At 50.8% G+C, this 18,986-nt stretch overlaps 2 protein-coding genes, 1 long non-coding RNA gene and 1 other non-coding gene across 7 annotated transcripts in view; 1 reads left to right on the top strand and 3 right to left on the bottom strand.

The window, feature by feature from the left end:
- Window positions 1-1,138: 1,138 nt before the first annotated feature.
- LOC121099846 lies at window positions 1,139-1,245 on the bottom strand. The gene has a single exon (XR_005831588.1). It is a non-coding gene; the product is annotated as a U6 spliceosomal RNA (small nuclear RNA).
- A 6,821-nt stretch (window positions 1,246-8,066) lies between these two features.
- On the bottom strand, window positions 8,067-11,891 carry HMGN2 (high mobility group nucleosomal binding domain 2). Its single transcript, XM_040619060.1, has 6 exons — window positions 11,756-11,891; window positions 10,707-10,751; window positions 10,504-10,533; window positions 10,101-10,151; window positions 9,370-9,465; window positions 8,067-8,907 (listed from the first exon to the last, which is right to left on the bottom strand). The coding sequence occupies exons 1-6, from the start codon at window positions 11,768-11,770 to the stop codon at window positions 8,872-8,874; spliced, it is 273 nt and encodes a 90-aa protein (XP_040474994.1). The 5' UTR covers window positions 11,771-11,891; the 3' UTR covers window positions 8,067-8,871.
- DHDDS (dehydrodolichyl diphosphate synthase subunit) overlaps window positions 9,383-18,986 on the bottom strand; it is a 33,560-nt gene continuing 23,956 nt past the window's right edge. For 2 of the 4 annotated variants that reach the window (XM_008694850.2, XM_040619056.1), the window contains exons 9-12: window positions 11,756-15,396; window positions 10,707-10,751; window positions 10,101-10,151; window positions 9,383-9,465 (exon numbers count right to left, since the gene is read on the bottom strand). In XM_008694850.2, coding sequence (XP_008693072.2) covers window positions 15,157-15,396 — 240 coding nt within the window. In that variant the 3' untranslated portion in view covers window positions 9,383-9,465; window positions 10,101-10,151; window positions 10,707-10,751; window positions 11,756-15,156. The remainder of the gene's footprint in view (window positions 9,466-10,100; window positions 10,152-10,706; window positions 10,752-11,755; window positions 15,397-18,986) is intronic. The other 2 variants (XM_040619055.1, XM_040619057.1) reach the window with 2 other exon arrangements.
- The window catches only part of LOC121099788, a 10,295-nt gene continuing 3,671 nt past the window's right edge, over window positions 12,363-18,986 (top strand). Inside the window, exon 1 of the long non-coding RNA XR_005831527.1 lies at window positions 12,363-12,501. This is a non-coding gene — a long non-coding RNA (uncharacterized LOC121099788). The remainder of the gene's footprint in view (window positions 12,502-18,986) is intronic.

Genomic DNA, 18,986 nt, shown 5'->3' with positions numbered 1-18,986 from the left:
TTTTTAAAACGATTTTACTTATTTGAGAGAAAGAGAGAGCATGTGCAAACTGGGGGGGGGGGGGAGGAAGAGAATCTCAAGCAGACTCTGCAATGAGTGTGGAGCCAGTTGTGGGGCTCGATCTCACACACCCGAGACCATGACCTGAGCCAAAACCAAGAGTCAGATGCTTAACTGACTGAGCCACCCAGGCGCCCCCAGGATATACTGTTAAGTAAATAAGCATGTGGATAAATGTATAGTATGCTTGCTTGCTTGCTTTCTTTTTTTAAAGATTCATTTGAGAGAGAGGTTGAGCGAGTGCGGGGTGGAGGTGGGGGAGGAGGGGAGGAGCAGGGGGAGAGTCTTAAGCGGACTCCATGCGTGAGCCTGATGTGGGGCTGGATCCCACGACCCTGAAATCACAACCTGAGTGGAAACCAAGAGCTGGACGCCCAACTGACTGTGCCACCCAGGTGCCCCTCGTATGCTCTTTTTATAAGAAAGGGGAACTATAACATATTCATCTGTTTAAATTTATTTTTTTAAAAGATTTTATTTATTTATTTGACAGAGAGACAGCCAGCGAGAGAGGGAACACAAGCAGGGGGAGTGGGAGAGGAAGAAGCAGGCTCATAGCGGAAGAGCCTGATGTGGGGCTCGATCCCAGAACGCCAGGATCACGCCCTGAGCCGAAGGCAGACGCTTAACCACTGTGCCACCCAGGCGCCCCCATCTGTTTAAATTTAAAAAAAGAAGATTGGAATGATTAAATCAAATAAGAAAGGTCACTAAATGGGAAGGGAGGGAATAAGGTAGAGGACGTAGGAACAGAAATTAAACTTTGAAGAGCTCTTATCTTGTAGATTAGACTTGGAACGATGTAAATATTTTATGTATTAAACTAAGAGAAATTCTTTTTTAAAATTCTATAAGGAAATGCAAGTTGACATTTTCTCACGTCGGAGATCTGTAGAAAGCCCGTATGTGCACATAAACTTCCAGGTGTAACTCTGCTTTGTTCACATGTCCTAGATTGCTTTACAGGAATATTTTTATAGTGACATATCATTTCATTATTCAGTACCATACATTGTGCCTTGACTCATCATATCCTCCGCTAAACCCGCAGAGCGTGGCGAGGCGCTGGGGAGCCGTGCAAAGCACGCAGCGCCTCACGCATTTGCGTGGCATCCTTGCGCAGGGCCCATGCTAATCTGCTCTGGATTGTTCCAATTCTAGTCTATGTGCTGCCGAAGGGAGCCCAAGGAATTCTTAAAAAATGGAAAAACAGGGGCGCCTGGGTGGCTCAGATGGCTAAGCATCTTCTGCTCAGGTCATGATTCCAGGGTCCTGGGATGGAGCCCCGCATCGGGCTCCCTGCTCAGCGGGGAGCTTGCTTCTCCCTCTCCCACTGCTGTTCCCCCTGCTTGTGTTCCCTCCCTCAGTCAAATAAATAAAGTCTTTTTTAAAAATGGAAAAATATATAAAACAGGTTAATGTAAATGTGTATCCAGTGAGTAGCAAGCCACACAGAGAGGAGCTATATAGTAAATTTAAAACACTGAACGGACTGTTATCTGCATCACAGGAAATAGCCCAAAACGAAGAACTACAAACGAAACCTTAAACTCCCTTTTGTTCTTCTGATACCGGTTGCGTGATATGCAATAAAACAACTGAGTAACTGATCATCTATTTCATAATTCAGGGTACAGCTGAGAACCGGGATTCTCAATGTTGAGAAAAAATATACACTTGTAAGATACAAGAGTTAAGAAAAATCTATTAAGTCTTGCACTTGAATAGAAAATATGAATGTGTTTTATCTTAAAAAGAAAACGTGTCCTAGCTTTGTCTACCAGAGGCCATGAACAATAACCAACACAGCAGCAGGAGACATTCTAGAGCCTAGGTTTCCGTCTTGTAATGCCATTCACCACTAAAAGGAACCAGGATTTTGGTTTTTCCCTAGAAACAGGTGACCACAGGTCTGGAGCAGAAAATGTACAACATAAGTCTGCAATATCCTATCATACTAGATAGCAAGGTCGTTACCAAATGCTATCAAAAGGGCTGTTATCAAAAAGACTCAGCGGCCACTTGAAGACCCCCTCCCCCCACTGGACAAAAAGGACAATTTGAGCATCCTTAAGTTTAATAACTAAAATGAACTGAAGCATATAAAATGTTTAATTTAGTGAACATGATACTAGCAACACTAAAACACAACCCACTGGTCTCGTTTGGAGGATGCTAGTAAACCCAGCTCATTAGTTTGAAAACTGGCCACAGACTTGGGCATTTGTCCTCTTTTTCCGGTATGAACTCTTTTTTTTTTTTTTTTTAAGATTTTATTTATTTATTTGACAGAGATAGAGACAGCCAGCGAGGCAGGGAACACAAGCAGGGGGAGTGGGAGAGGAAGAAGCAGGCTCCCAGCGGAGGAGCCCGATGTGGGGCTCGATCCCAGAACTCCGGGATCACGCCCTGAGCCGAAGGCAGACGCCCAACGACTGAGCCACCTAGGCGCCCCTCCGCTATGAACTCTTAATTCCAGCTAACCGAAGAGCAGGTGAGTCAAAGCTTCTCTTCACACTGGTATTTCAGGCATTATGTGAAGAAAGGATGGTAGAATTAGAGTATCCTCGTTTTGCAACCCTTGATGAATTAATGAATCTAGGCTCTGAGCTCCAACGGCCACAATACATACAACCAAGTGTGATGCGTCTCCCGATGAAAGCATACGCCACTGTGTGGTTTTCTTACCACAAAACCTGAATCCAGTCACACCTCCAGATCTATTCCCATTTAGTAGGAAATACAAAGGATAAAGAAACCTGTGAAAGGACACCATGGAGACAGAAGAGCAGAATCCAGACCGAGAAGGAGATGGAGGGAACTTAGAGCCACCAAGAGGTAAGAAATATGCCAGCCATTCGCAATACATAGTTCTCATTTAAAGAAATAAATTACTGAAGAAAAAAAGCAAAAAGACAATTAGAAATTTGAGTATTTCATAATATTAAGGAATATTTTGGTATGCTAATGGTATTATGTTTTCTATGAAGTCCCTGTCCTTTAAAAATATATATTTATGGATGAAATGGTGTGTCAGGTTATGGTAAGGGGGAGGAGCCAGTGGTATAAATTAAGCGAAATTATCTACAAGTTGATAATTTTTGAAACTGTGTGATAGGTACATGGGGTTTTGCAGTCTTAGTCTACTTTTGCACATATTTGAGGTGTTTTTTTTTTTTTAAAGAGATTTATTTATTTTATGGACACCTGGGTGGCTCAGATGTTGAGCGTCTGCTTTTGGCTCAGGTCATGATCCCAGGGAGCCGCATGTGGCATTCCCTGCTCGGCGGGGAGCCTGCTTCTCCCTCTTCCGCTTTCCCTGCTTGTGTTCTCTCTCTCTCTCTCTCTCTCGCTGTCTCTGTCAAATAAAATCTTTTATAAGAGAGAGAGAGAGATTTATTTACTTTAGAGAGACTGCATGCATTGGGGGGGGGGCAGAGGGAGAGAAGCAAACTCCCCACTGAGTGAGGAGCCTGCTGGGGGGCTTGATCTCATGACCCTGAGATCAGGACCTGAGCCGAAACCAAGAGTCGGACGCTTAACTGACTGAGCCACCCAGGCACCCTTATTTGAAATTTTCCATGACAAAAAAAAAAAAATAAGAATTCCTAAAGTCGAGGCACCATGATTTAGGCTCTCCTTGGAAGTGTGTGATGATGGGGGAAGGATGGAGGTATCTAGGGTATCTTTCAGGTTTCTTGCTTGAGGAATGGAATGGGTGGTGGTGTTTTACCAGGTTCAGGAAAAGTAGGGGAGGTGGGCTTGTGAAGAACAAGAGGAGTTCCACTCTGGTCATGTTGATTTGGGGTGCCTGTGGTACATCTGGGGGGGACTGCACAGGAGGTTGGGTGGAAATACTGAACTCAGAGATGTGGGCGAGGAATGAAAATGTGAGTCACCGGATGATGTCACAGGGAGGAACTGGAGAGAAGAGGTTTGAGAAGTGGTCAACTAGACAAATAGTACCTTAGGAACTGGAGGGTCCCGGAGAGGTCTAGAACAGTTTTTAAAAGAGGGGAATGCTTGAGTCTTACCTCACACTGTATACAAAAATTAACTCAAAATGTTCGAAAACCTCCATTAAGAGTTAATATTATTTAAAACTCTTAGAAGACACAAGTAGAGGGGCGCCTGGGTGGCACAGCGGTTAAGCGTCTGCCTTCGGCTCAGGGCGTGATCCCGGCGTTATGGGATCGAGCCCCACATCAGGCTCCTCCGCTGGGAGCCTGCTTCTTCCTCTCCCACTCCCCCTGCTTGTGTTCCCTCTCTCGCTGGCTGTCTCTATCTGTCAAATAAATAAATAAATTCTTTAAAAAAAAAAAAAAAGACGACGACACAAGTAGAAACCTTAATGACCCTGGACTGGGCAGCAGATTTCGACAGGACACCGAGGCACAAGCAATAAAAAATTAAGTAAACTGTACTTCGCCAGAACTAAAAACCGTTGTGTGACAAATGACACTATCGAGTGAGTGAAGAAAACCCAGAGAATGGGAGAAGACACCTGCAAATCATAAATTCGGTAGGAATCTAGTATCAGAATATATCAACAACCCCTGTACCTCAACAATAAAAAGATAAATTAACCCAATTAAAACATGAGCAAAAGGGGCACCTGGCTGGCTCAGTCAGTAGAGTGCGTGCCTCTTGGTCTTGGGGTCATGAGTTGGAGCCCCGGGTGGGCCGTAGAGCTGACTTGCCAAAGAAACGGACAAGGATTTGAACACTTCAAAAAAAAAAAAAAAAGACACACAGATGCTCAACAAGCGTGGAAAGGTGGTCAGCATCTCAGGATGAGGAAAATACGAATCAGTGTCACGCTGAAATACTTCACACCCACCCGGACGCCTGCAATAAAACAAGAGACGGGAAAACGTGTGCTGACGGCACATTGAGAACCGGGAACCCTCTCGCACGGCTGGGGGGAGCGGACAGCAGCCGCGGTGCAGAATCAGCCTGGCAGCTCCCCGAGTGAGATTCGGGACCCGGCAATCCCACTCCAAGGCAGAGGCGGGAGGAGCTGAAAACACCTGTCCACGCAGGAACGTGCGCAGTAGAGGACTCAAGGAGCCCTGAAGTGCAGACAGCCCCAGTGCCGATCAGATCGGATCGGTGAACGAACACCTTCTGGTGCAGGTGTTCCCCACTATCAGGCACAGGGGGAAGCAATCCCCATTCATTTAGATGAAGACACTTGTGAGCTTTCCCAGACCCCCCAAAATGACATCTCTTAGGCTTATCTGAGACCTTAGGACACGCTTGCTAACGGATACACAAAATAGAGATAAAGCAGAGGCTCACACAGTTCAAAGGTGATGTGGTGGTTTGGAGCGCAGCTTGTGGGGAGGGAGCCTGGCAGGGCCACTCTTGCGGCTCAGGGGGGTCGGGGGAGCGCTGCCTGGAGAAGGGCGCAGGACTCCCTCAAGGCTGCTCTTTTCAATGCTGCTCTTTTCTTTTTTGCATTTTGCATTTTTTTTTTTTTAGGCCTTCTGTAAAAGCAAAGTGGCATAATGTGAACTTTCAAAAAGTGGAAAAGGTTATCTGTGAAAGGAGTGTTTGACAAAAGGAATCGAGCACATGCTGGAACACAGGAACACAACCTCAGGAAGCTCGTGCTACGCAGCCAGTCAATACACGTTCTAGGATTCCACCTAGAAGAAATGTCCAGAATAGGCCAATCTAGGGAGAAAGATCCGCAGTTGCCTAGGCCAGCAGAGGGAACGGGGAGTGACTGCTAAGTACGGGGTTTCTTTTTTGAGTGATGGAACATTCTGCCATTAAATAGTGCTGCTGCACAACCTCGTGAATATTCTAAGAACCACTGAGTTGCATGCTTTAAAATGGTGAATTTTTAATGCAAATTCTAGTTCAACTTTGGGCTCGTGCTCAGCAAACGTTTGCTGCAGTGAAACCAGGCCCGGGGAGGCCTGGAGACACCACGGGCCCCGAGCCGGGCAGCGGCTGGCCACTCATGGCACCTGTCCTCTTCTGTCATCTCTCTCCCCCCTATTGAATTCCAGCAACTCTGGCGAATCCTAAACAGAATCTGTGGTTTCATCCCTCTGGCCATGATTGGTTTAGGAGCAAGCAGGTGGTCCTGTTCTGCCCAAAGAAACTCGGGTTGCTGAAAGGCTTCTGGGCAATTATCTTCAGGAGAAACAGGTCGTCTGCCCCTGGACACGAGTGTGGATCTGAGGCCTGGAGCAGCTGACTTGGGAGGTGGGGTGGCTGGACAACATGCCGACGCCAACAGGGCAGAAAAGCTGGAAAGAACCAGCTGGGTACTTAGAACCACCCTACCTCAGGACTTCTCTTAGGGAGATCAATCTTCCTCCTGCTTAAGCCATTTTATTTTATTTTACTTAGAGCCCAAAGCATCCATTCTAATACAGGTTATGGTGACTGTCCCCCAGAGATGGGATAAAATGGGCTTGGAGACAGGGCCAAGGGAAGGGAGTCCGTTTTATCATCAGACTTAGTTTGGGTCAGGGCTGACCCGGAGCGTGACTACGGCTGGCTTAAATAGCCTTACCATGTTTTTTCAAGGTTAGTTTCTTGGTCTGTAAGCCCAGGTAGTCTCATGGCCCATGGCTGGTGCAATCAGCAAATATTTCCCATGAAGGAAAAACAAAGTTCAGGCTCACCCTAATCCCTAAGTAACAGGAATAGAAGGTTACTACTGGGTTTAACTTCAGCTGGTCACGTCACATGTTTTAACTGTAAAATGGGGGTAAACACCTAATTTTCTGACACAAAAATTAAGAGCATTTGGCTACGCTCCTAGCACGGTCCATAGCTCAGCATATTTGACTGAATCCAAAGTCCTACAAACATTGATTAAAGTTACCCCAGCTGTGGCTTTCTCAAATTCCGCAACTTCTGCTCAAATACCAAGCTACCATCTCCCTAACAGCTGTAACGTCCCACTCTCAAGAGGACACCTCCCTCTGAATAAAAATTAAGTGTACAACCTCGAACAATTTCAGCTATAGAGAAAGCAAGTGGCTGCGAGCTGCCTAAGTGGGCAAATTATCCATAAGATGCCCCCAAAGAGAAGTCGCAAGTTATTTCTGAATAAAACTGGGAGTCTGAACCCTGACTCTGCTACTCACTCTATGTATACAGAGCCCCGAACAAGTTTCTTCATCTGAGCTCATTTCCTCACCCATAAAAAGGATGTTAACACTTGCCTTACACAACTGTCCCAAGACCAAAGACTGGAGGGACCACACCAAAAAATGATCAAGAAAGTGCTTAATCGGACAGCTCTACCTTTCTAAGGGGACAAACAGAGCAAGAGAAGGTATTTCTTTTTAATCTCCAATTTACTTTATTCCTCCCCAGCGATAGAGGGGACCTGTGAAAGCACATTCAAATCGCAAGCATCAATTTATTACAAGTTCTGTTGCCTAAGAGCTAACTTCTTGCTCCTTCCTCTGGAGGAAAGGGGCTTCACTGCAGGGTCTCTAGACTGAAGCAATCAGAACGTCCCAATTCCAGCTCTGGTTTTGGAGCCTGAGCAGTTCACCAGCAAGGACAAGAATTTCTTCAATTCACAAGACTTGCAGGTCTGCTTAAGAACAGAGCGCCCATCAGTCTTACACGTCTTATGGCCAATTGTATAGACACCGAAGCACTTTTTCCTGACACAAGGACTAGAGTTAGACCTAATTTTCTAGTTTTATAGATTTTAAATGTGAATGAAATGGAAAGGCTCTTCTGCTGTCCGCTACCAGGCCAAAACCTCAGACCTACCAAAACTCTGCCTTTAAATGCTGCGTAACCAAGTACAGAAATCACTCCTCTGCTCCCAGCCTCTCACCACCAGTCCACTCCAGGGATCTTTCCTGACGGCACCTAGCACTGTGTTCTACAGACGGACTCGAGACCAGAACGGCTGTCCCTGAAACCTCTACACCTCACACCAGAATGCATCCTGTCCCAAGAGACCTGGAGAAACCAGGCTCCCCCACTCCTGGGAAAAGATCAGAGGCAGCATTCCAAGCCAAACTGTATCCAGCTTTATTAAAGATACTTTTCATAAACAATCATGGTATTTCAGGCAGGACATGGGCAGACGATCATTAACAGTATACAACAACTTTCAAACTCCCTTCTTCAATGGACTACCAACATCAGAAAGCCACTATAAACCCAATGAAGTCTTCATGTGATGCTCTCAACAGGGACAGTTTAGAGTGAGGGTTGACAGTTCACATTTAGCGTGTTGTTTAACAACTTTTCACAAGCCGACCCTGACTTTCAGGAAGTGAAATGAAAATGGCAGAATTATCAATCTGAAGATCCACGAGCTAAAAAAGGAACTCTTTTGAGGGACGTCATCTCAGGGGTGACACTGTAAAGTCCAGATTGCCTGACATACTGGGAACCATGTCTTGGGGGTCAGGTTCCAACAGGTCTCTGGGTTTAAGGGAGTCAAGTCTATGTGGAAGGCAGAGGGAGAAGAGGACATAAAAAGTGACTTTTAGTTTTTCCACACCACCAAGGTGTTTGTGCCAAGGCGGCTCGCGTGTCCACATCAAGGAATCCCTCCTCCTGGGAGCCAAGAGGAAGTTTCTCGGAACTAGAAGGGAAAGGTGTTTTCCCCCTTGTATCAATCTAGCTTCGGAGATATTCTATTAGTGACATATGCCCTTCCCCCAAAACAACAATGAAGTGTTCTGTGTGCTAACAACATAGCTTAAAAAAAAAAGTAAAACAAAATTCTGCATTTTTATAAAACTTGATAAAAAATAGTATTTCAAACTGTACAGTCACCAGAAGTACACAGTTATCAAAAATGCACACACTTCACTTGGCATCTCCAGCACCTTCAGCTTTCTGTGCCTGGAAGAAAAAGATTAACACAATGTTACCACCTATAGATTTGAAACTATTTTCATTCACATCCCATCGCTAGCATTACTGTGCTCCCACATCCAAGTTCAGATTTTAGATCCTTCAAGACTCAGTCCTTCTTTTGAGGATAACTTGGTAACTTTCCCTCTGGACCTCACTGTACAATCGGGGAAGGGGGTACACTGGCCTTAGAAGAGGGAGTTTATCCCCAGCTTGAAAACTCTATGTCGTAACCTGAGCTTGGGACATGGAGCTCACACTACAGTGCCCTTTACTGGACGGCAGAGACTTTAAGAATCCAGAATTTAAGCTAACGGAAAAACCATAAGCAAACTCTGGACTGAAAAGCAGGCTTGGAGGGATACGGATGCAGGAGAAAGGTAATAAAAGCTTTTGGGGTCAGGAACGAACTCAGAGCCTACTTAACAAAAAGTGAAACAGCAGTTGTACCTGGTCTGTTTTGGCGTCTCCGTTTTCTGCAGGGTTATTCCCATCCTTGCCAGCATCAGCTTTCCCCTTTTTCCCTTTGGGTACCTTCTCTCCCTTCTAAAAAGGGGAAGGGAGGAAATAAAAGAGCGGTTTCTTCTAATTTCGCATTAGCAGGGTATGGTCTGTGAAGTTCTGTATGACACAGGATTGTTTATCAAAGGTAACACACAAACTATTAACCCTCCCCCCGTTGGATAAAAATGGCTCAAAACAAGGCCAAATTATCATTTGCTGCGGTCTTTAGTATACAAGTTTTTACTTGAGTGTAAATAATAGAAGAATACAGCGCTTTGAATACTTGGGTTTTCAATGGACGATCTCCTGTAAACTGATGACTCTCCCCCCAGCCTGCCCACTGAACTTTGTTGTTCAAGTATTTTTAGCCTGACAACAGACTTCTTGATTAGAAAACCAGTACTACAAATGTCAGGGATAAATACGGCAAGCTATCAAAACAATTTAGAATATCCATTCTAAACAAGGGGTCACCCTGGTGCTGAATTAAAGAGACTGAAAGACAGTCCTCATCCTGTGAAAATGGCTGATTCCAACATAATTTTAAGGCCCAGTCCAAAAAACTTTCTCATACCAAGTCTGTGTCAATGGATGGAATTGTTATACAGCAGAACTGTCAACAATGCGGGAAACCGCACAGCCTTATGCAACTCCTAGAAGCACCCAGTTCCGCTCACCTTTGCAGGGGCCTTTTTAGGCTTGGGCTCTGGCTTTGGAGGAGCAGGTTTCTTTTATTTCAGGGAGAGAGAAAGAGAACATTAGTATGATGGTCCAAAGAAACAACCCACCACCAAACCACAGTACCACTGACACAGAAGTTTCTCCTATTTTGTAAAGCTTCTGGGGTTGGCTTTCCACTGGGAGTTTCCTATCTCCAGGAACCCATTTACCTAACACACCTAGGTGTCCCACTTTGGCTAAGGCCACCAGAATTTCAGAACCAGCAAGTATCAAACGGGAGAGCCCCCAAGAGAGTAGATCATTCAAAAGCAGCCACTAAACATAACCCACGGGAAGCAAAGGAAACTTTTAATGCTTTTTCATTTCAGGGATAAACATAATTTAATAGCAGACACTTACAGCAGATAACCTTGCAGATCTTCTCTGTGGCTATTAAAAGAAAAAAGATTAGAAATAGGACAGTTAAGGAAAATCAAAAGATAAAAAAAATTCTGTTATCAGTTTGGTCTAGACTACAGGAAGTGCAGAGAGCTTAGGGAAATTCAGGACTAGAGGTGTGGTTAGTTACCAGCAAAGGAGTCCCAAAGCTTTTCAAGACTCACCTCATCCTTCACCTTGGCTTTATCTCCTTTAGCATCCCCTTCAGCCTATAAAAGACAAACAAAACTAAGAAAGTTGTAGCTTCTAAGGCAATTCTTAGGACTCACACTAGGCGTAATAGTCCCAAGGAAAAAAACTGAAGGGGAAAGTCTTGCACACAACTTTTCCAGGACATACAAATCTTCCGGTTTTAGCATCCCCAGCTCCTGTGAAGATGCCCGAAGCGCTCAGAAATCTGACTGCTCCTCTGTGCAAGCATCGCGCCCGAAGTGGCCCAAAGCGCGCAGGGAAGGCGGGTGTCTGAGTCCCACCCGGCCTGAGCCTCCGCCGAGCCGCCCCGTGCAGCGCGCGCTAAACTGGAGCGAGGAGCGCGGAGGAGCGCAGCCTGCGCGGCCGCGCCAGGCAGAAGCAACAGCTGCAGATGGTGCAAACAAACCCCTCCGGAGGCGGGGCCCGGGCGCCGTTACCATGGCAGCCGTCGAGGGCGGGAGGCTGGAGGCGCGCGCAGCCGGGGGAACTCGTGGGCGGCAGCGGCGCGCACCGGCGCGAGTCTCGTGCGCCGGGGCCGTGGGCGGAGGCGGGGCCACACAGAGAAGCCCCGCCCCAAGGGACACGGGCCCCGCCCCCTCACGGCGGCGGTTTTTTGGCGGCAGCGCGCTCCCCCGCCCGCCAAGCCCGAGCGCCGCCTTCCCGCCCTTTCGGGTTTGAATTGCCCGCCCGCGGGGAGGGGAGGGGGCATGGCGATGGGGGAGGGGGCGCGGGGCGGGCACGTCGAACCCGAGGGGAGCGGGATAAACAGCCGCCAACATGGCTCCTCCCGCCGCGGCCGCCGCTCCTCCAATATGGCCTCTGGCGCCCGCGGGCAGCCAAGCCGCGCAGGGTTAGCCCGGGGCAGCCTGACACCGTCTCGAGGCCCTGTGCAGGGCGTCTGGGCCTGCTCCGGCCCGGCGCCGATTCTCGCGCCCCAAAGCTGGAGAAGCGGCAGCGGCGGCAGCCTCGGTAGTGGCGGCGGCAGTGGCGGCCCAGCGCCTGGGGCCCTCGCGCCACGTACCTTTCTCTTGGGCATGGTGGCGACGGCGGCGGGACGTAAGCGCTGGACGCGGGGATGCAGCGGCGCGCGGGCTTCGGCCGGTCCGGGGGTCGTTCTCGCCTCTTCTTCTTCACACTGCTCGGGCTCCGGGGGGTTTATAAAGTTTTTATAGCGCTGGGAGCCCCGGACCGGTTAGAACCGGATTTCACCTCCCGCCGCCGCTCATTGGCCCAGCTGGGGTCACGTGGGCGGGGTTTAAACTCACCTCCTCTGGAGGGAGTGAGGAGGGGGGTACGGGGGGGAGGGCGCGCGAGACGGCGGCGCGCCTAGGGGGTGGGGGCGCAGTGGGGGAGGCGCGCGTCGATGGCAATAAACGAGGAGGGGTGCGAGTCGGCGGGCTCTGCGTTTCGGCTCCCGCCAAGAGCTGGCTTTTGCAAACTACCAAGTTCCTTCCACCTTATGCAACCCAGCTACCCACTTCTCCAAGCCATGCGACACTTACGGCGCATCTCGGCCGCTTTCCTTCCTGTTCCCGCTGGGGGCCCCAGAAGAAGGGTTTGCGAGGCCTGGCCGCACCGCCCTTCTCCGCCGGAGGCGGGAGGAAGCGCGCGGCTTGGAGGCACAGGCTGCAATTCCCAGGCCAAGGCTGACGCTGAAGTGGGGAAAGAGTGGGGAAGCCAGCTTGGCGCAGCCGGACGTGCATCCCTCCAAGCTGCCACTCCGAGGAATCCTTTCGTGCTCCTCACCTGGAAGGCGGTCCGCTCGAGGTGGGGTGGGGGTTCGAGGGGGGAGACTACACGCAGAGGTCCCTTTCGGGTGCAGTGGGGCAGGTAGGAGCTGTCCTTTCAGCACCCGTTTCTCAGCCGCCTCCCCAAATGCCAACGAAGCCCCCCCACCCCAAAGCCTGTCGAGTGGCTCCCTTAGGTCCCTGTATTCCCAGACCTCGGAACCCCGCCACAGAATGATGGAGAGCAGCCGCCTAGGCCTACTAGCGCTCCCCTCCCCCTACGCTCCACCCGCTCTGGAGACATCAAGCTCAGCTGCCCCCACCCGACGCGGCCACCAAGCCTGGGCGCTGCAAACGCAGCTGGCGAAATCCCTCCTTCCACACTGGCAGGCTGGCTTCCTCTCACTTGCGGGAGGGCAAGGAGGGTGGAGGAAAGCGACCGGGGATTAGGAAACAAGTAGAGGAACAGGTGTTGCGATGGCAAAAGGACTCCTCCACTGGCTTCCCCCACCCCACACGCCCCCAAAGCTGGGGATCCTGGAGGTGGCCAAATGCACCTGAGGGAGGGCAGACAACTGCAGCCGCAAAACCAGGTGTTGTTCTGCTGTACTGTTTGTAGACAAGTTTTACATCTAAGAATTTTAAAATTCTATTTGAAACCCAGAACACAAGAACACAAGAAATATCCTCAAGTGGGGGACTAGCTCTCAGGTGAGAGGACATTTAAATAGGTCCCACCTACTTTCCCGAGGCAAGGGTTGAGCGCGGTTGTACAAGGGTTGTACAAATCCTGCCGGGAGAAGGCAATCACAACGAGTCCCTGTCAACTACTTGCAGCCCCTTTCACCTTGGCAGTAGTGGTCCCTCAGCCCCTCTCCATCCCGCTGTGTCCCTTCCCCAGAACACAGAACCTAAAGCCAGAGAGACACACCAGCTCCATTAATCATCTCTGCTGTACCCCAGTCATATTAGGGAAAGTCAGACACAGAACTGAGACAGGACTCAACAGCCATGCTCACTGGGCAGATTCCGTTTGTTGCCTCCAGCCCCTCATTCCCGCCTTAATTGTAGGGCTCTGCATTATAGCCGCATAATTCATGCCTCCCTAATTAAGGCTGTCAACAGCCCCATTGTAAAGCTGGAAATGTACAGCACCTGCTCTCTGGGAACCCTGTGCCAGGGATTGGTTGTGGGGAATGCCAGGTGTGTGGGGGGGCTTGCCAAAGGGTGCATTGATTGGCTTCTCAATCGCAGTGTCTGGCATTTCTGCCTGATTCTGGGAGCAGGGATGATGGCCAAGGGGTCTCTTGTGCCAGGTATCCTGACACAGGAAGGGGAAGAAGAGACTGGAATATAGGGAAGTTAGGGGTTTAAAGCCTACGCTGGGAGCACTGCTTGCAAGACCCCACCTCTCCCCTAGAGGGAGGTGCTGGGGAAACAGTTCGTAGAAAGTGAAATGGGAAGACTGAACAGAGTGGTGTCTGGCTGGTGGCGAAGGCTGGTGCTTGCTGCTCCGGGCACCTGAAGCAGAGCTGCTCAGGCAGACAGCTCTTCAAAGGCACTAATCCTCTCAGCAGCTCTGCAGCAAGGCCTGGCAGGGAGAGGTAAGGGAAAGGACACGGCCCTTGACTCGGCCCTCCTCTCCCTGCTGGGCAGCGTCGGCCCTACCAAGCTGAGACTCCGCCACGCTGAGAATAAATCGTCGCAGGGGCTACTTAGGGGGCCAGGTCAAGAACAGAGACACCTCAAAGACTGAGGCGGTAGGAAGCAGAGTCTGAGATGGTGAGGACAGCAGTCATTTGGGAGAAGTGCTTGTTTCTGTGCTCTGGGTCCTGTGACGCATTCCAGGGAAGGAGGCCTGTGGTGATTCGATTCACCAGGGCCTACAGGCCCTTCTGTTACCCTGTAGTCATGGAGGGGGCCGGTCTCACAGGGGCGTGGAGCCTGGCCCCATGCCCTGCAAGAGGAGGAGAAAAGCTTGTGTGGGCTGAGTCGACAATAGGTAATTGGATTGTAATCACCCGCCTGGCTTCCGAGCGCCATTGGGGGCGCTGAGCCTTTCAGTGAGCAATCAGCACTGTGGTGGGAGGGGGTAGAGCTTCAATAGCAAATCCCAGGTGGAGAGCCCAGGGGGAGGAGCAGCAGATGGGCAAATTTTCTTTCTGTCTCTCCCGCCCCTTCCTTGCCCAAATAGCGCTGGCTGCCTATTAGCTATTTCCCAGCAGATCCAAGGTGGAGCCAGATCTTTTGTGAAAGTCGGGTAGAAGGTGAAGATGGATGGGTAAAGGGCTAGGGTTTCGGAGAGGCCTCTGCCCTGAAATTCTGTTGAAGGATGTGCTGGTGAAAAAATAAAGTGCATCTAGGAGCACACGTAGAGGGGGTAGAGGTGGCAGAGGCGGAAGGAACAGGCAGCAAAGACCTGGGGTTCCCTGCTCTCCAGACCTACTGGTGACCAGAGCTGGCTGGCTTTAGTGTACCTGTGCGAGACTCTCACCTCAACCCTCCCCGGCGGCCACTGTCCCAAGCAGTCCAAAAGGTGCATCTCGGGCCCGCAGACCTGGCCTCTGGGGCTCCCTTGCCGAGCAAAGGAAACACAATTCATCATTAGGAGGGAGGTGCCTTTCACCAAGAAAAGAAAGGGGAGTGGGGCCCTGGAGGCAGAGGGCAGGGCAAAGTGGCAGGAGGCCAGCCTCGCTCAGGCCGATGCGGTGCCCAGACGGGCCAGCCAGTCAGCCCGCTTGAGTTCCAAGGCCTGCAGGAAGCCTTGGACCCGCTCTTCCCGTCTGGCTGAGAGTTTGTGCAAGCGCGTCCGTCGGAGCTGGGCGTCCCCACTGGCCTGGAGCCCCTCTCGCAGCAGCTGCTCTGTCACTGCAGCCTGGTCCCTCTCCAGCTGCTGCCTCTTCCGCTCCTCTGCATACATGTCTCGGGCCTTCTGCTAGAGAAAAGTGGGGATTGGGGTGGGGAGATCATTTTTAGGTGTGAGTGGAACTGGGATGGAGGAGGCAGGGGTGGGGCACCAGGTGGGCCAAGTGAAGTGGAACAATGGGGAGCTTGTACCCAGTGGGAAGAGCTTGGGAGGAGGTGTGCAGGGGTGGCGCCCGGGAGGCAAGAGGCCCGGCAGTGGCAATTCTGGGTCCATCTTGGTTTGTTTTGGGTGGGAACCTCTGGCTTTCTTGAAATTCTTCTCAGGCTCACACTTGGAAGGGAACCAGGCGAACGTGGGTCTGACTTCTGGTTCCCCCACCAACTAGCTTTGTGGCTTTGGGCAAATCCTCTCCTAACCTCATTTCTTCATCTGTAAAGTGGGGGTTGTGTCTACCTTGAAGAGTGGTTTTAAGGATTAGCGATAATATATGCAAAACCCTCTCTCGCATATTAGCAGGCTCTCACACAGAAACAGCAATTTCACAAGTTACTGTCTATTCTCTGCTGCGAGGAAGGTCCCATTCCTGCCTGGGGCACGGCCACTGGGTCATCGCCTTCGGCTTCCCAGGTCACTCTAAGGCTGCCATCCTCCCAACCCCCTCAGCTATTTTTCTGAGGGTGGCTCCAGACTTGCCTCCTGTATGGAGACCGGCCTGACTCTTCCAGCAAATGACCCTCCTAGGAACATTGTGAGAAACAGGCTGGGCTCTCTTAAGCCACTCACTGCATTCTACCGAGTGGAATAGGTGTCAGTGTCCATAGTCCACTTTTTCTGTTAGAAGATAAAGCACGTGAAGGCTTGCCCGAGCACTCAGGGCTCCCGGAACCAGCTGACACCAGGGAAGAGATCGAGCTCCCTGGCAGCGCTTCTCGTTCGCTTGTCTATCTTCAGACAAACCATAAACTCCCAGATGGCAGAGACCGTGTGGCTTTTCATCTCTGGCGCTTGGGCGCCCTGTACGTGTAAAATACTCAACTGACTGACCAGGTGACCCTAGGAGGGCAGGAGGAAGCTCGAGGCGAGGGGAAAATCCCTCTGGAGCCGGACCAAGGCCTTGCTGTGCCTCCCTGACGTGCTCTGCTCCTGCCATCCTGACTGGCCAGGGAGCCTTCGCACCAGAGCTCCTCCTGCCAAACCCATTCCATGTGTAAGAAACTACACTTCGCCACGAACTCGGCGTTCTACACCGATGACCCTTACCCCATTCCACTTTGTAGTACGGACTTGTGTACCTGTCGGTGTCCTACTCGGCCTGTAAACCTGGATTGCTCGGTCTTCCCCCTTTAAAGAGTATCTTACACATGCACAAGCACCTGACCCTCTCAGTGGAGCTACTTTTTATCTGTTGGAGACAGACATGGAAGTTCAGAGTAGGGAAGTGATTTGCTAGGGTCTCTCAGCAATAAAGGTTTACTGCATGAGTAAAGATGACAAATGGAAATTCTGGAAAATTCCTCCCTAGGCTCCCGTATGAACCCAGGCATTCAAGGACACACTTCTGCTAGGGTGATGACCTCAAACATGGAGCTGTGAAGACTAGAAGGGTTTGAGAAGTCACTGTGAAGGCCTTCCATCTTGCTGGAAGGGCCTCTTCCTGGCCTTGGTCAGGAGGAGCCCTGGGTTTTGCGTACAGGACCAAAGTAGGGTATGATGTACAGGATATGGTCTCAACAATCGACGTGCTTGTGGGCCAATTAGGACACAGATCTACACACAAAGTCCCATAATACAAGGCAGAGGGGCACCTGGGTGGCTCAGTCGTTAAGCGTCTGCTTTCGGCTCAGGTCATGATCTCAGGGTCCTGGGATCGAGGCCTGCATTGGGCTCCCTGCTCAGCAGAAGTCTGCTTCTCCCTCTCCCACTCCCCCTGCTTGTGTTACCTCTCTCGCTTTCTGTCAAATAAATAAATAAAATCTTTAAAAAAAAACAAAACAAAACACAAGGCAGAATGTACTAAGGGTCATCAGAGAGGCAAGAGAGAAGGTCATGGAGCTCAGAGAAGGGAGACACTGTCGCTGATGAAGGTCAAGAACAGTGATGCCTCGTGGACAGGCAGAATTTGAGCTGGGCTTTAACCAACGGGAGGATTTGGATAAAGGTGGGGTGCATGGGGGGAGAATATCAGGCAGTGGGAATAATGGCAAAGACACACGGAATTGACTGAAGAGCTTGACCAGGCCAGAGTGAGTCCTCCGCACAATGCGTGGCTTGAGGAAAGTAAGAAAATGAACGCCCAAGCTGGTGGCTGGCTGTTCACCACCAGCTGCTCTCCTCTCACCACCGCTTGTAGCCGGAGCTAAGTGGTAAGTTCTGGCAGGACAGAAAGGAGGGGAGTACCCAGCCACAGAGAGAGGAAACATGGAGCTGCTTCAAGTTACTCTGGGAGCTTCAGGCTTCTTCTGATGGCATTCCCAGACTGAGTGCTGGGCCGGGAGGCTGCAGTCAAGGGAGAGCCTGGCCCTGAACTGACAGGAATCAGATTTACTGTTAGGATGACAGAGCCAGGGGAGCTTCCGAAGACCATCTGCCCAGCCTCCCCATGGTACAGGCAAGGACACTGAGGCTGAGGTGGGGAGGGACATGGCCTAGGGCACAGTGGGCTGAAGTACCACTGGTTTCTCCACTAAGGTAGCTTCCTGAGAGATCTATGGGAAATGCGTTTCTGGATAAGCTGCACTTTGTAGGGGTGGCGTGGGGGAACCAGTGCATATAAATGCCTGTCTGTCCCGCCTCCACATGGTCTGAACCTACCTCCATATTTCAGACGTGTTCTAAGTCTTCTCAGGTACTCAGCCTCAGAACATCCAGGCTCAAGAAGTCCTAACAGTCAATTTCTCTCTCCCTGACTGTCTACTGTCCCTGTATAATGACCAGTCAGGTGTGGGGGTATTAATAATTTCCTTAGAGACTTTTTGTACAGACCTTATGCCATCTTGGTGCAAGATGGAGCTTGCTTTGAGAAATGGGGCTGTGACCTATTCATCTAAACCTCTCCTGAGCATTAAGCCTCTCTGCTCTTGTTCTCTCCTCAGCAGAATTAGGGAGCAAGATGTAATAGCCCCTCCAGTCCATAAATCCTCAAGGCCTCCGCTACACTGTCTGGGCCTGGAGAGAGGCTGCAGGCATTTGGTTACAAAACATTCATTAGCCAATGACGAGTCCTCCCCTAAGTCCCCATTTGCCGCAGTCGACGTGCCCGGGTCAGTAGCATGGGGACGCATTTCTGAGGGCTGCCTGAGACAGCCACCCCTGCCAGAAACACCATGTACTGAAGCACCCCTGGGTCTCCCTGCCTAGGGAACTGTACTGGGGCGGGATGAGAAGGGTGCTCCGAGCCCACGGCTTTTCTGGAGACAGGAGAACTCTGATGAAGAGCTCAGAGGCACGCATGGGAGACGACGCTGGCCACCACTCTCTGAAGATGAGCCCCGCTCCAGCCCCGCTCCAGCCCCGCTCCAGCCCCTGCTCCAGCCCCTGCTCCAGCCCCGCTCCGGCCCCGCCCCGGCCCCGCCCCGGCCCCCGCCCCGCTCCGGCCCCGCTCCGGCCCCGCCCCGGCCCCGCCCCTGCTCCAGCCCCTGCTCCGGCCCCGCTCCGGCCCC

This window comes from Ursus maritimus, unplaced genomic scaffold (genome assembly GCF_017311325.1).
Source record: "Ursus maritimus isolate PB19 unplaced genomic scaffold, ASM1731132v1 scaffold_32, whole genome shotgun sequence".
Lineage (NCBI taxonomy): Eukaryota > Metazoa > Chordata > Mammalia > Carnivora > Ursidae > Ursus > Ursus maritimus.
This window is presented reverse-complemented; position numbering and strand designations above follow the sequence as displayed.